The sequence below is a fragment of the Camelus dromedarius genome, chromosome 8, assembly GCF_036321535.1.
Source record: "Camelus dromedarius isolate mCamDro1 chromosome 8, mCamDro1.pat, whole genome shotgun sequence".
Classification (NCBI taxonomy): Eukaryota; Metazoa; Chordata; class Mammalia; order Artiodactyla; family Camelidae; genus Camelus; species Camelus dromedarius.
The window spans coordinates 47363694-47380514 of NC_087443.1; the positions used below are offsets into that span (position 1 = coordinate 47363694).

General features: G+C 40.5%; 2 protein-coding genes across 3 annotated transcripts in view; one reads left to right on the forward strand and one right to left on the reverse strand.

Annotated features, from left to right (window-relative positions):
* PRKG1 (protein kinase cGMP-dependent 1) overlaps window positions 1-16821 on the reverse strand; it is a 1104481-nt gene that overhangs the window by 456243 nt on the left and 631417 nt on the right. The gene's annotated exons all lie outside the window — the stretch shown is intronic.
* CSTF2T (cleavage stimulation factor subunit 2 tau variant) lies at window positions 11402-15151 on the forward strand. The gene has a single exon (XM_010993292.3). The coding sequence runs from the start codon at window positions 11471-11473 to the stop codon at window positions 13379-13381; it is 1911 nt and encodes a 636-aa protein (XP_010991594.2). The 5' UTR covers window positions 11402-11470; the 3' UTR covers window positions 13382-15151.

Consider the following 16821-nt stretch of genomic DNA (forward strand, 5'->3'; position numbering starts at 1 on the left):
CTGCTTTCTCACTCAGCCACCCACAACTGCTGACAGCCACCTCCCACATGAAGAAGTGCTGATATCTTCTCAAGGAAGAAGACAAAAAATGCTACACTTTGAGGTAAGCAATCAGAACTGCCTTGGAACCACAAAGGGGAAGTCAAGGGCACGGGGACTTCATTCTGCTTCCCATGGTGCTGTTCTTTCCAGCAGCCGAGGATGCTTTTCTACCCAGACAAGAGGAAACAGACACTTACACTTTGAGTGAAGGAGGGAGGTTAGAAAGGAATGGATATAGTGGACAGCAGCTACTGAAACAGGAGAGAGACTTCTGTTTTTTCAACTGGAGAGAAAGTATGTGAATAAGAAAGATCCTCTTAGGAAGCAAAATCCTCAAATGCCATAATTACTGAGCCCCACCAAAACAAGCCAATCTAGCCAGGCATCAACAGAGGCTTGACACTATTGCCCCTGGTTAGTAAGTTACGATTCTTCACTTGTGAGCATGGACTCGTGGTCAAGGTTAAAGGTAAACTCGTATTTGCACCATTACCATTTGAATTTAGTTGCAATACTCAATTTAATGGTTATATTGTATTCACCTTGTACTTAAATACTGGTGTCAAGAAGTCATGCTTTGTTTTAAGGTTAGAGTTTAAGAACTCGTGAGAAGATAATAAACTGCTCATTGAATCCATGGCCTGGCAAGAAACAGCCTTGGCCACACCCCTAGCGTCTAGATAGAGAGGAAAATGAGGGGCTGTCAGTTATACTTGCTTCAGGTCATGTGCAATCAGTGATAACAAATAATTAGTTTATATATCAGTATAAATATATATAAGTATGTGTGTGTGTGTGTGTGTGTGTGCGTATATATAAAGAGAGAGAGGACCTAGCATGGTAAAGAGAAATAAGAGTTCCTTTCTTTCTACTTCTTCTTCTTCTTTCTTTTTTTTAGTTTTAGTCAGCTGGAACTGCTGCCTATTGCAGACCTCTACAGCCTCATTTTCTTTTTTATTTCTGATGGAGGTACTGAGGATTGAACCCAGGACCTCAGGCATGCTAAGCACACACTCTACCACTGAGCTGTACCTTCCCCTCAAGGCCTTTTCTTCACAATAAAGAAAACAATTCCTTTCTATCTCCTACCTCAGCAAGAGGGTCAATGGGTTAACAGTAGTTATATTTTCACTTTCTATATACCTCTCAGGAAATCAAACAAATCAAAAATGCATTTGGGAACTGTCTGCTCGCATCCTGTATTCTCTATCTTGTCTGACAGAACGGAAACTCCTGGCAGGCACAGCTGTTCTTCAGCCACAAATCTAAATCCGAATGCTGTAAATTTTCAGGAAAAGTTCCAGAGAAAAGCTAATAAAACTTTCTAGTGACAACTTCTACCAAAGCAGGAGTCACACTTCAGTTCACATTTAAAGCCCCACAGTGTCAAACTCCTTGCCTTGCCTTCCCCACAGCATGTGCTCCGGAAGTATTTACGAAACAGGTCCTCAGTCAATTTGACCTGAATAATGAGTAATAATATCCTAAATAATTAATAAAGAGTTCTCAGGCCATGGCCCATCTGAACTGCATGAGGTAGGTCTCCTTCCTGTCGGAGATGCGTATTTTTCCCCACCTCCTCCATCCCATCTGCGGACACCTGTTCTTAGGAGGATTTCTTGGAACCTGGCCTCTGTGTAGAAGTCCTGCAGGTGAGAATGAATGCCTGTAACAATTACTCCATCTAGGGACCTTGGCGGCAGACTCCAGACCACTAAACTGCCGGGGAACCTTCTGCCTTTTCTTTCTTCTCTCTGCAGGCAACAGCTTCTCTTTCCCAGACCCCTCAGGGGCCGTGGGCTAACACACACAATTCCATTTTCAGATCTAACAAAAGACTAGGCTCCAGAGGAAAGGTCACTGGCACTTGCCTGTTTTCCTGCAGGCACAGACTTTGTTCTGCAGAGCTAGGAGGGAGCTGGCAAACACCTGGAGGTCAGCGAGAGGAGCGGCTCTCATTTGTACTGCTGCATGGGAAAGTGTGTGCAGTTATTTCAAGGTAAATGTCAAATGATGGTGATGAAGATGATAAAGAAGAAATGTTACTCTTTACGATTGCCAGGAAGAGAATGATCAATACATTTATATGAAGGATGGGAGAGTTTGATATTTTAAAATGCATACTCTATTCATCCTGAAGAAAATCATACATTGTATAGAAGTGTGAGCTTTCTGAAGATCGTGAATGGATGCCCAATCATTTCTTTCCTGTTTTATACCAGACCATTTTTTTATCCATAAATCATCATTTAAAATTTTCTATGAAAGTTACTCATTTTGGGAACTAGCATTTTATTTTTGCAGAGACAGAGGGAGTGACTTAAGAGAAATGTGGAAAAACTCTCTCCAGTGGGATGCACGTTGTCCTGGACCTCTCCATGGCCCAGCAGGTAAAGGAGGTTAACTCCTGGCACTGCGGAGGTCTGTAGGGTCCCTCCCACTCCAGCTTAGTGCTGGGCCCGTACACAGAGTTGTTAAAAGTCTCACCATCACCCCGGTCCCAATCCCTTTCCCATACTATATTGAATCATGGATGGACATCAGAGTAGAGCTACACGTCTCTCTCCCAGGAAGCTGGAATTGGTACCCAGAGAAATGTATCATTCTCTCTGGGCAACTCTGTAGCAAGGAAGTCCAAAACTGTAGAAGATCTCCTTAAATGGCAATGGACTGAGGAGAGAATCAGACAGATCTGGTTCTTCAAGCAGAGGAGAGAGAAGACGAGTATGGAAACAGAGCATCCTGAATGCGTTAAAATCGCCCATTCTTTCTTTCCCTGAAGAAGACTGCATTGCTGCATGTTATGGACGAAATTGTGCACCCCTCCCTCAACACACAAGTTCGTATGGTGAATTTGCTGTTGAAGGCTTAACCTCCAACGTGACTTATTTGGAGACAGGGCCTTTAAAGAGGTAATTAAAGTTAAATGAAATGTAAGGGGGTGGGGCCCTAATCTGATATGACCGCTGTCTTTATAAGAAGTGGAAGAGACACCAGGGATTTGCACTCGCGAAGGAAAGGCCGTGTAAAGATACAGCTAGAAAGTGGTTATCTTCAAGTCAAGGAGAGAGGCCTCAGGAGAAAGTAAACAGGACCGTGTCTCGATCTCAGACTTCCAGTATCCAGAATTGTGCGAAAATAAAACTTGGTTGTTTAAGACACCCATCTGTGGTATTTTGTTACAGCAGTCCAAGCAAATACATCGCTTGCGGATTTTGAGAGAGAGCAGTGTAGCGTTAAAATGACACTCCTTGCTTTTGCTTACTGTGGCTGGAGTTGGTTTCTGTACTTGTGCCAAGAAGCACTAGTTGCCACATTCCTACAAAGGTTGGATTTTACATTTTTATCTGATTTCTGACTCTGGGGAATCCAATTGTTTGATGGCAAATCTGAACTGACATTCTGTAGTAATGTGTTTGAAGGATTGTTCAAATGGGATAATAAATCCAAAATACATTCTGCCATTCTGATTTTTGCTGCTGTTTTTAACGATCTGAACCCCCAATCAAATATTTCAGAAGGGCCTCTTTCCTGTCACTTGGTATAAATATAGACTCGTTCTGCAGGCCCACTGAGCCTCAGAAGGGAGATACCAGCCTGACTTCTGAAGTGAACGCCAGTTCAGATATTTTTCTGAAGTTGGGTGTTGGATGGTTCTGGTCACACATTGTTCATCTTACACAGGATGCCTTTATTCAGGACCCGATTTCAGGGCTTGTACTTTTCCACAGTTTATGAGAACACTTCCTTCCTCTGTTCTTTCAGGTGACAGCCTGAAGCGGGGATAGGGAGCTCTGCTTCTTGTCCAATTAGTTATGCTTTCCCGTGTTTGAATAAAAGGCCTGTCTGCTGGTGTGTGCTTGAAAGCAGCAGCCCTAACGACACCCTGAGCCTGACTGTCAGCTCCAATAGGTATCTGCTGCACCAGACCAAGATGGGGTTGTGTAAGCCTGGATCCTCCGCAGCCAAAGTTCAGGTAGGCCCTTTTAATAAAAATGACCAAGTGGAATTTCAGCCAACTAAATACTGAAAGAGTGTATTAATATAAGAGCCCAGTGAGTACCAAAAATGATCAATATGATTCTCACTGAAGTGTCCTGTGGAATGGAGCCTAAAAATTACCCATATTCAACTGCAAATCTACCACAGATTAAAATGGCAAGGTCATCCAAAGTTGTCTCTGTATAATTTTTCAGATAATATAGTCTGATGACAGGCCCTTAGTTCACCCTATCCAACCCCTTCAAAGATAAAAATAAAGATATCAATTTTACCTCAATTAAAAAAAATTAAGATAAACACTTAAAAATAAATAGCATTTGATGAAAATTTGGGTCTCTTTGCACTTAAGTTTCTTCACCTCCTACAGCTATTAATTCTATGTAGCAAACGTAGATTGATGATTACCATACAGAAGAAATGATAAAAACAAACAGGTAATGCATTCCTCGCAAGAAAGTCTGAAGATCTAGATCCCACGGCAAGCGAGGCCAGTAACCAGGCATCTGACCCTGGTTGAGTCCCTTGTCTTCCCTGGACTTTGTTTTGTTCATTTATAAAAAATGTGGCTGGACTACATAGTCCCACCCAGGGAAGAAGTTTTGTTTTGTCCAGCCTTCAGTCCTGGAATTGGCATTTTCCCACAGTCCCAATTTCACGTACTCTTCCTCTTGCCAATAAAAGCTATTCACCCCATGTATAAGGTAAAGGGAATTTCTGACTGAATCACTGTGCTGTACACCTGAAACTAATACAACACTGTACATCAGCTATACCTCAACTGAAAAAGAAAAAAGTAAGTGACATTTACCATTTATCCCTCTGTATGCTGTTTCATATTAAATATACTGTAAAATTTGGGGAAAATGTCACATACCAACCTTATTTTAGGTCGGAGAAATTTGGGGCTCTTTCATTTTTATGGAGAACACATTCATTACCTATCGAATTGGATGTTTTTTTTAAAAAAAAAATCCTTATGTGATGTTAACGATAGCCATGCAAATTAAAAAGGAAACATTTTCTCAATTGCTTCAGTCTTTATTCCTTATAGTCCATCTGTTGCCACAGCACTGATTGTGATGTCAGAATTGCAGTCAGTTACACTCACAAGATAATCAGGAAAATGGCCAAGGGAGCCTGTGTCCAAGCCTCAGCAACCTGTGATCACCGTGAAATAAGATGTTTAAAATCAAGAGACCTGGTTTCAGGCTGTGGCTTTGCCACTTATTAGCTATGTATCCTTGGGAAACTCATTTAATGGAATAATTTAAGAACTTGAGTCCTTTGAGTCAAATGATGTGTATTCAAATCCTGCCAGTCAACGTGGGCACACTCGTTCGCTTCTCTGTGCCTCTGCTTCCTTAGCTATAAATTCAGACATTATGACTCCTTATCTCAGAAGGTTTGTTGAAAAGGATTAAATTAAATGTTGCATTTTATAAGACATTTATCAGAGGGCCTCCCTTCCAGTTAAGAGCTCAGAGGTAGCTATGATGAATAATAACTGTATTTTGAGTGAGTTCATTGTTAGTCAAGTCCTAGGTAACAGTTCTCTAAGTTTCTGCATCTTTAAAATAAGGATAAAATCACATGTTCCTATCATGACTGTTGTCAAGACCAGATGTGGGAACCTAAAGAAAAGTATTTTGTACATTGAGAGTATTAAATGTTCATTTGGTTAACATATGTAAACTGCTACTATAAGATAACCTTGTAATTATCTTAAACATATTTCCTGAGTGCTTAGAATATAAAAGGCACTGGACATAACAAGAAGAACAGAAAACAGATGTGGGTTCTATGATGAAGTGGTGATCCAGGAATGTCGGTGCCTCTGACACAAGATAGAAGACAATGGGTATCACATCCATATTCTAGTCCAAGTATTAAAATGGGCAGTCCAAGTGCAAAAGATATCAAGAAGAAGGACTAGATAAGACTGGTATTCTTAAACGTCTGCCATTACTATTCTATGTTCACAATTCAGAAAGATGGAAGAAAGCCTACTGACTCTTAAACCAAGTTCAGATTTATGAATCTGATTTTCAAGATCTTTTGTAATTGGTCCCAAAAGACAATCTTCTGTCACAGTACTCCCCAACTCGCTATTGGTCTCCTCTGAAGGCATCAAAAACATCAGGTTCCAATGTCATGTTTTGGCCATTCTAAGCTCCTGGACTCTTCTCCTTCTGTTTACACATACCAGATTATAACCCATCCCTTAAAATCCCAGCTCCATCAGGAAGTCTTCCTTGACAATCTAGACCTTATCACTCTCTTCCAGCTCTACATACTTTATTTACATAACTATTTTACCCAATAATAACCTGGAAGAATTATCACTGACCTAAAATAAAATGACAAGGGTCCTGGAAGCAGGTCCCCATTCTGATTTGGAACATGCTATTTAATGCTACAAATTTCGTCTTATGTAAAATAAAGAGTTTGTGGATTAGGTAACTCTAAGATCACTGCCCATCATTTACTCAACATATAATAAGCACCCTCTTATGCTAAGCTCTATCCTAGGTGCTGAGGATCCAGTGGTGAAGAAGACAAAGTGTGTATGTATGTATGTGTCTATCTATCTATTTATCTATCGTTGCCTCCCTTTATTTCAGTCTTCTCAAATATTAGCCAAAATCACAGAATCACCTGGAGAGCTTTTTAAAACACAGATTTCTGTATGTATACACCCCCACCCCCAACACACACACGAGTTTCTGATGTAGTAGGTTTGAGGTAGGACCCGAAATATTGCATCTCAAATGTTTCCAGATGATGCTCATGCTACTGGTCCAGGGACCACACCTCGAGTGTTTGTTCTACTGGAGTGTCTATCATTTTCACTGCTACACTGCCACTGCTTAGGATAAATATTTACATGATAAAGGAATAAATATAAGACACTTTGTTAATTGACAAAGTGGAATCTACTTCTTTCTTTGAATGATGTACTATAAAGAAAATTACAATTCTGCTAAAAGGTAAAAGAGTTACTATCATCAGAAAGATAAGGGATGCTTTACATTCAGAGGAAAATGAACTTAATTCCAACCTAGAGAAAGGAGGAGGAAGGTTAGGGAGAACTTTGTGGAGGAGTATGTTTGATCTATTCCTTGAATGTCCCATATCTTTCTTTCAAAAATGTCTCTCATAGCTAAAAATATTTTTAGCACTTGTCTTTGGAATTTGTCTAATTAATCCATGGTGAATCTTTCTTAAAACCCTCAAAGTCAATAGAGTCTTTATATTCTGATGTGAGGTTTTGATATTTGGAAATAGTTAAATAATATTTTTTGGCAAGTCTTGTCAGAAAGTTAGGTGATTCAGTTGCATGACTCTGTTCTTGGTTGAAAACGAGGTATACCTTTGAGTTAAGGCACTGATTTTCTAGTATGACTTATAAATGGAGCCCTAAAACAATTTCAGGGCAAGAGTTTAAAAATAATTTTGAACACTGGAAGCCTCAACAGATTAAACTTATAGTTTCTGAAGTTGATTAGTTTGAAGAATGCTCCTCATTTGGCCATAGGCCCTGATGTGTTTGTTTAAAAATCACTCAATATAGTTGTTATTTTGATTTATTGAATGAATTGACGTCTGAACATGAAAGATGCCATGTACATTTGTCTTCAGATCGCATGCCATGCAATAAAAGCCTAAAGTTTAAACATATGGGAACAAAGAAAGCAGGATAAAATGGAAGTTCTTCCAAGGTAGAGCTATGAAAATTATGTGTTGGCACCAGGAAATGTATAGGCTCCTAAGAACTCTTGGTAATTCTGGGCCACCCAATTAACAATAAATATTAATTTATGTGTCCTGGGCATCAAGCTATGTGCTCGGTCACACCAGTCCTCTCTGAAGGGGGCTATATCAAAACATTCTCCTAGTTTGGAATAAGGGGACTAAAGAGAACACACGAGGCCTGTGACAAAAAGCACACTTTCACAGTAATGGACTATCCCTTCTTGTTTGTTCCCAGAGCTCCGCAGCCACCCTGTTCACCCATCCTTTGAGCCCAGGGTATCTTGCTTGTAGGACCAGCATGCACTAGCTATACTAGATCAACATTAAAATAGTAATAGAATTTTTTTAAAGACCACCCATATCTTACACCTTTTAACGGAGTACTAAATTTAGTTTGGCCTGATACAAATGAAAACAAACAAACAAATACTTCAAGTTCCTTTCTTTAGATCAATGATTCCTAAAGTGGGGTCCCCAGACCAGCAGCATCAGCACCACCTGAGAACTTGTTAAAAATGCAAAGCCTCCAATCCTACTCCAGAAATACTAAGTCAGAACTAAGTCAGGGGAGGGGAGGTGGTGACTTAACCAGCCACAGGTCCAAGTGGTTCTCATATATGCTAAAGTCAGCAGTAGCACTAAAGAAACTCTCACTGTCAGATAAACTGCACAAATTTTTATGAACTTTATAATTTATTCTAATAGCCTGTTATCATCCACATGATCACTACATTTAGTACACACACAAATACATATGTAATTGATGTCTAAGCTGTCCTTGATAGAATGTGTGTTAAAACGTCACGGCTTTCTCAGTAAAGAGATGGTATGAAAAAGAGACAAATGAACCAAATGAACTTGTTTTTTAGTTTTCTGAAATAATACCATCCTTAACACCCCTCCATCCCTGCCCTACCTCAAGTAAAAGAATCAGGAAAAAATATTACTAGCAAGTAATATACTTTATCATTTGCAGACATGAGTTATCATATATCTTGAATGAATAGCTATGTCCAAGCCTGTTTTAAAGAACTACTAAAACAGTTGAAGGTACATGGGTGCTTTGTGGGATCTGTAGCTAAACCTTCACACTAATTTCAGATCTATTCATTGAACTATGATACCCGGACACATAACACAATGTTTTGATGAAACTTAAGGTTTCATCCCCTCAAAAAGGCATATGTAGAATAAAATGATTCTCTGCTTAAAATTTAAGACTTAGGCTCTGAAGCAATGCAGTCCATAGACACATGTAATTTATATATATAATTTTTATGTTTCTGAGGAACCACATTAAAAAAAGTAAAATAAAATGAGTGCTATTAATGTCAAAATATATTTTGTTTAATCCCACGTATTAAAAGTATTGTTAGAGCAGGCAGGTAGCTATATATGAGCAGAGAAAGGGGGACATGGGCCAAATGGCAGAAAACCATACATCTTGTGAACAACGGGGGTCCTTGGATCAACCAAGAAAACCAGGATCCTCCATGTCAACCCAGAAATCATACCTTCTGGGTTGACAAGTGTCCTGGAGGCAGAAGGGTGGGACAAGACAAGAATTCCCACCAACTGAATGTAACCTTTTGATCATTATGACATCATCCAACTTCCCAATCAAGACTAAATAAGAAAGACAAATGAACTTATATATAAAACAGAAACAGACTCACAGACATAGAATACAGACTTGTGGTTGCCAGAGGGAGGGGGTGGGAAGGGATAAACTGGGAGTTTGAGATTTGCAGATACTGACTGGTACATATAAAATAGATAAACAAATTTATACTGTATAGCACAGGGAAATATATTCAGTATCTTATAGTATCTTACGGTGAAAAAGACTATGAAAATGAATATATGTGTATTCAAGTATGACTGAAGAATTGTGCTGTATACCAGAAATTGACAAAACATTGTAAACTGACTATACCTCAATTAAAAAAAAAAAAAAGACTAAATAAGGACAAACAAATCCCTCCTCCCCACCTGGGAAGGTGGAGCTGGGATGAAGATCAGGAAAGATGACCCCAAACCCCTCCTATTCTGCCCATTCATTTTTACACCCATATAATGAGCTTGTCAAGGAAACTCAGGGCAGGTCGGCCCGCTCTCTCCTTGAGAGTGTACTATCTATCCCTTAATAAATCCTTGCTTTGCTTTTTTGACCTCCTTGTTTCTGAATTCTTTCTGCCACAAGACAAGAACCTCTCATGGACAACAGTATCTCTTTGACATGTAATCAATGAGATATTTTTGCATTTTTATACTTAAGTCTTCAAAATCTTGCATGTATTTTACAAGAATAGTACATCTCAATTAGAAAGCTAAATTTTAACCGAGAATATTTTAAATTTAGATTTAATAAAATTTCTCATTCTATATCCAAGTTGTTTCAAATATGCTTAAAAAAAGTCTTCCAATAGCTGGAGTGATTATCAGTTTTTATATTTCAATTAATAAAAGCAATGAAATTAAAAGCTCAATTTCGCAGTCACACTAGCCACATTTCAAGTACCCCATAGCTACAAGTCGCTAGTGGCTACCACGTGGGGCAGAGCTGCTCTGGAGCTGTGACTGACCAACCTGGGTAAGAACTGAGGCTTTGCCAGTTACTGCCTACTTAGCAAATCACCTAGCCCTCGGCAAGCTTCAATTCTATTGTTAAATGGGGCAAAAAACAAACTCCACATGTTTCAACTTTGGCCAGCAAAACTAGCAGAATAGAAACAACTAGTTTGTTTTCCCCATGTGAAATCATTGCATCAGTTTATAATAATCAGAACTAATCTAAATGCCTCCAAGAATGGTTAAATAAATTTAAATTATATCCTTTAGCATAAAATGCAATTATTATCATTACTATTAGTAATGATATCGGTTAATATAATTAAGAAAAAAAGCATTATTATCAATAGCTCGATTTCTGAGTACGTGCATAAAAGAAAACTTGCAAGGAGCAGAAACCTATTGACAGCGGTTGCCTGAAGCTACGAGATGGGGGCGGGGATCGAGAGGGGAAAAAGCGTTCGTTACTTCTCGGCAGTTACTTTCCAAAAATGCACTTCTAAAATGGAGTTATTCCTTTTATGTTTTAAGGAGCAAATCCCAAATCTGCTTTGAAACGATTACCCTTTTCTCTCAGTGTAAGGACTGTGATTTTAAATATACTTTAAATACACTATAATAAGGAGAAACTGCTATGTGGAAGTACTTGTATCAGAAAGAAAGAACACGCCACCGTAGTTGCTTTCGGTTAGCGGTTTCCCGCCGGACAAACGGAAGCAAAACCGCCCTTGACGTCACGGGGAGGTGGGGGTGGCCGCTCCCTGTTACCACGGTGAAGTCTACGCGACCATCTTTACTGTGGTAGAGCCGCACCAACTTGTTCCTGGCGGGGGAGGTAGCGCGCCGTAGAAAGTACGCAGAGTAAGAGATAAGAAAGTAATCACACGTCTGAATGAAGGAGGATCAGGGGCAGAAAGCATTCGTTAATTTAATCAGTGGAACATAGTGGTGCAGATTCCGCGGACTTGCGGAACGATTCAAGCAGAGTCATGAGGTTTCCGCCCGGATTGTGAAAGTCGCTTCCGTTGCTCGGCGGAAGTGTGGGTCGCAAGAGGACGACTCTTGGAAGAACCCGCTCTCCGCTGTGTGCACAGCCGGAATCATGTCGAGTTTGGCGGTGAGAGACCCGGCAATGGATCGATCACTGCGTTCCGTGTTCGTGGGGAACATTCCGTATGAGGCAACTGAGGAGCAGTTAAAGGACATTTTCTCGGAGGTTGGTTCTGTTGTGAGTTTCCGGCTGGTATACGATAGAGAGACGGGAAAACCTAAGGGTTATGGCTTCTGCGAGTACCAAGACCAGGAGACCGCGCTTAGTGCCATGCGGAACCTTAATGGGCGGGAGTTCAGCGGGAGAGCGCTTCGGGTGGACAATGCTGCCAGTGAAAAGAACAAGGAGGAGTTAAAGAGCCTCGGGCCTGCAGCGCCCATCATTGACTCACCCTATGGGGACCCCATCGATCCAGAAGATGCCCCTGAGTCAATTACCAGAGCGGTCGCTAGTCTCCCCCCGGAGCAGATGTTTGAGCTGATGAAGCAGATGAAGCTCTGTGTCCAAAACAGTCACCAGGAAGCTCGAAATATGTTACTTCAGAACCCACAACTGGCTTATGCGCTGCTGCAGGCACAAGTAGTGATGAGAATCATGGATCCAGAGATTGCTCTGAAAATTCTCCATCGCAAAATACATGTAACACCTCTCATCCCAGGCAAATCTCAGTCTGTCTCTGGTCCTGGTCCTGGCCCTGGGCTCTGCCCGGGACCTAATGTTCTACTGAACCAGCAGAATCCTCCGGCCCCTCAGCCTCAGCATTTGGCTAGAAGACCTGTGAAAGACATCCCTCCGCTGATGCAGACCCCTATCCAGGGTGGAATTCCAGCCCCGGGGCCAATTCCAGCTGCAGTTCCTGGACCTGGTCCTGGTTCCTTAACTCCTGGAGGAGCAATGCAACCCCAAGTTGGAATGCCAGGGGTTGGTCCGGTGCCATTAGAGCGGGGACAGGTGCAGATATCGGATCCTAGAGCTCCTATACCTCGTGGACCCATGACTGCTGGTGGCCTGCCTCCTCGAGGACTGTTAGGAGATGCACCAAATGACCCGCGTGGAGGGACTTTGCTTTCAGTCACTGGAGAAGTAGAGCCCAGAGGCTATCTTGGCCCACCTCATCAGGGTCCTCCAATGCACCATGCCTCTGGCCATGACAGTCGTGGCCCTTCCTCACATGAGATGAGGGGAGGGCCACTTACAGATCCCAGACTGCTCATTGGAGAGCCCAGAGGACCCATGATAGATCAAAGGGGTCTGCCTATGGATGGTAGAGGTGGTAGAGATTCTCGAGGGATGGAGACTCGAGCCATGGAAACTGAGGTCCTAGAGACACGAGTGATGGAGAGAAGAGGAATGGAGACCTGCGCAATGGAAACCAGAGGGATGGAAGCGAGAGGCATAGATGCAAGAGGAATGGAGATCAGGGGCCCTGGCCCCAGTTCCAGAGGCCCTATGACCGGGGGAATCCAGGGTCCTGGGCCCATTAATATGGGGGCAGGTGGTCCTCAGGGACCCAGACAGGTCCCAAGCATTTCAGGGGTGGGTAATCCTGGAGCTGGCATGCAGGGGGCAGGTATTCAAGGAGGTGGCATGCAGGGGGCAGGTATTCAAGGAGCTGGCATGCAGGGGGCAGGTATTCAAGGAGCTGGCATGCAGGGGGCAGGTATACAAGGTGCTGGCATGCAGGGCGCAGGTATACAAGGAGCAGGCATGCAAGGGACAGGCATGCAGGGAGCGGGCATGCAGGGGGCAGGCATGCAGGGGGCAGGCAAGCAAGGTGGAGGCCAGCCTAGCAGTTTTAGTCCTGGGCAGAATCAAGTAACTCCACAGGATCAAGAAAAGGCAGCTTTGATCATGCAGGTTCTTCAACTGACTGCAGATCAGATTGCCATGTTGCCTCCTGAGCAAAGGCAGAGTATCTTGATTTTAAAGGAACAGATCCAGAAATCTACTGGAGCTTCCTGAAAGGTTTTAGAAAATATTTGTCAGTAGTCCCAGAAGGGTAGCATAGAGAATGGAGAGGTGCCAAAAGCTGACTTCTGCATCTCCACACTTGAACGATTAGGGTTAACTTTCTCCCAGAACCTAATCTCATTGCGTGTTGTCTTTTTCTTTTTCTTTTCTTTTTTTTTTTTCCTTCTTTTAATTGCGGGGTTGGGGGAGGAGGGAGTGGGTCTATTCAGTTTAATTCACTGTAAATATACAAAAGTAACTCAACATGATTATATTGTACCAAATAAGATTACAAAGAATATGCAGCATTAGTAAAAGTGTCTACAGTGTATTAACTACATTTTTAAAATATTGAGTAAAACAATGTGAAAACTGCACATAAAAGACTAAAAGATGATCTGTTTAACTGGTAACTTACTAAGATAGTTTAAGATGTTTGGTTACATAAGAAAGTAAAGAAGTTTACCTCAAAATTATATATTTTTTGAGTAAGCCATTTAAAACAAAATCCTATTTCAGGGGCAACAGAATGCTGTATTAGGTTAAGCATTGTTTTGGAGTTTGGGAATTACTTCAAAATGTTCAAGCTAACCAGATAAGTCTCAACTTGTATTGGAATTGTTTCTTCTGAAGCTGTGCTACCTGAAAAGTCAAGGAATGCATCTGATGTGATGTTCATTTATTCCCCACCCTTCAAGCAATACTGTGGCCTGGCCCTGAGTGTAATGATTTTGCTAGAACAGTTCTATTATCAGCTTGGTTACTTAAATCTGATGAGACTGTATATCTCAGTACCTTCCTATTTCTCAGTAGTTGTTAAGCCCAAGTCTGAATCTGAGTAATTTTCTCACATCCTTTCCAAAAACCAGTATCTAGAGAATGGTTGATCTGGATGAATTATACACAGCATTGGGCCCTTCATAAATAGTGGAGGGCTTCATGCAGTAAAGCTCTCAGTTTCCTGGTAACCATCTTTCATACGCAGATGGTATCCATCTGGTCAACCAGGATTTTGAAACTCTTAGTCTCGGCAACATTTAAAATGCCTTTTAGTTTTCTTATTTCAAAATCTAGTTATCTGTCACCATCTTAGAATAATTGAGGCTGAGGTAGGTAGAGATATTCTTGTCTAAAGTCTGCTCAGTTGGTTATTACCCACTTTCTTTTTACACATAATAAAGCCACGTCCTAATGTACATACTCATGAGACATTTAAAAATCAGTAGGAAGGTGAGGCTTATCAGTTTCTTTAGAGCTACAAACTAATTTATCTCTAAGCTTTGAGAATGAGGTGACAAAACTTCATATGACAGAACAAGTAGTAATTAACAGAAGTATAAACACCCAAGTAACCAGGTGATCTTACTCTGGAGAAGAAAAACCAATTTCTAGTTACAGAGGAAAAAATTAACACAAGGAGAGAGCTGAGACTTAGAAACAATTATTTTCCCCTTGCAAGGTTTCTATGTCTTAAATGGATACTCTTTACAACATTTTCCTCCCTGCGATGTTTCCTACTACCTATTTTACTCCTGTTTTATTGTTCATATTGTTAATTTCCCCATGTTTTCCCTTACTGGAAGGGATAACTCCTTTACATGGATAATAGTTCTGGTTAATACTAATTCAAGAGTTGGCTTGATTACTTTGAAATTGTAGTTGCTTTATCCGAAAGCTTTCACTGAAAGGCTCTAACTGAAAACCATTCAATGTTATATTCTTTGTTGTAGTAAAATTTCTGCATTGTTTAATGCAGACTAAATAAAAGGAATGTAAAAAGGCTGAGTTTAGTATCTGATGTTTGTTTTTAATGGATGTGTTATTCAAAAATGACAGATCTTTGGGGCTTGGATACTTTTTTCTTTTAAATGAAAAGGCAAAACTAAAGAAATTACAGGAATGGATAGAAATACGTTTTTTAGATTCATCATCTATATAGTTTCACAGTTAAAGTGGTTATATATTATGTATACCAACCATGTGTTTCTATGATTCATATCAGTAGCAACATCTTGGATCCTCAGATGTGAGGCTTCCTTTTGTTTATTACCCCCCCCCCCCCCAAGAGAACTCTTCTCTGTCCCAGAACACCTTATAGGGACAGTATCTTCAGTACTGACAGCACTTGTTATACTGCAATGCACTCTTACTTTTACCCCTAGCTCCCAGTTTAAATAGACCAGGAGCTGTGAACATGGGCTGTCTTACTCATTTCTATATTCATTATAGCAAAAATCACAGGTGAGAAGGAAGGACAAAACAGTCTATCAGAGTCTTAGTGGGGAAAAAAAATTCCATTAAGAGCACATAAATTTTCCCACAAAGGATTTAAATTCCACACAGAACAAATGAGCTATAACAACTATTTGCATTAGAAAATAAATTAGAAATAGATAATACAAGCAATCTCCTTTACTGTGGTAAACTTAATAAGTTCTCTCCTCATTTCCAATTCACGCATGGCCTGTCTGTCCCAGGACTGATACAGAGTATAGAGCCTCATTTCATTTGATAAGGATACAAGAAATACATGTCTGCTACTATCAGTCATGTGTTTTACTACATAATTGGTTACAACCCTGGCATTCTGCATTTTCCCAAATGTGGACAGACTTCAAGTGAAATCACAAACTTGTAACAGTAGTTGAAGATAGTGGGATGAAACACTGATTTGTGGATGCCTAAACTTCAGGATTTATTCCTCTTGGGCAGTGCATGTTTTTTTGGAAATAAGAAATGCTTAGCTTTAATCAGTGCTTGCTCAGAGCCCTTCCCCTCTTACATTACTGATTAATAACAAGATATGTTTTAATCTTTGCTGAGGTCCCAAGACTACTAGGTCTGGGAGCATTTGATAAGATATAGGCCAACATGAATCTCAAGTGAAGGCAGGGTAATCCACGGGAGATCGTGGATGACTTTTCAACTATACTTAACAGAATTATAAAAGTAGAAAGCATTTTTATTTTTAAAGAAGAACCTTAACATAATCACAGCTTGCAAAGCTTCTTGCTTCTCCATGCTGTGGTGGGACATTAGCTGAGCACACAGAACCTAATTTCCTATGGTGTGTCAGGCCATTTTCTTAGGTCTGATGAAGTCTAAGGATAATTATGTGCAACCACCTACTGTGACAGAGAAAACTGAATTATCAGTTACATCTCACAGTCTTCTCACAAAAGAATATGTCAGCCTCTCAATGCTTTCTACTGCCAGCTAACCTCCAGATGGCTTTCTGGTTGGAGCTTGCTTTTCTCATCAGTATTTTGTCAAGAAAGCTCTATAGTCAAGACCTAATTCATTTTAAGGAAATGAATATATTTAAAATAATAAATATAGTTAATGTTAACATTAAAATTATTAATAGCATGAATATTATACTGGTATTTAATATGCTCATATATTTCATATATATGTAATTTCAGATCATAACTGAACCATATCTTTTAATA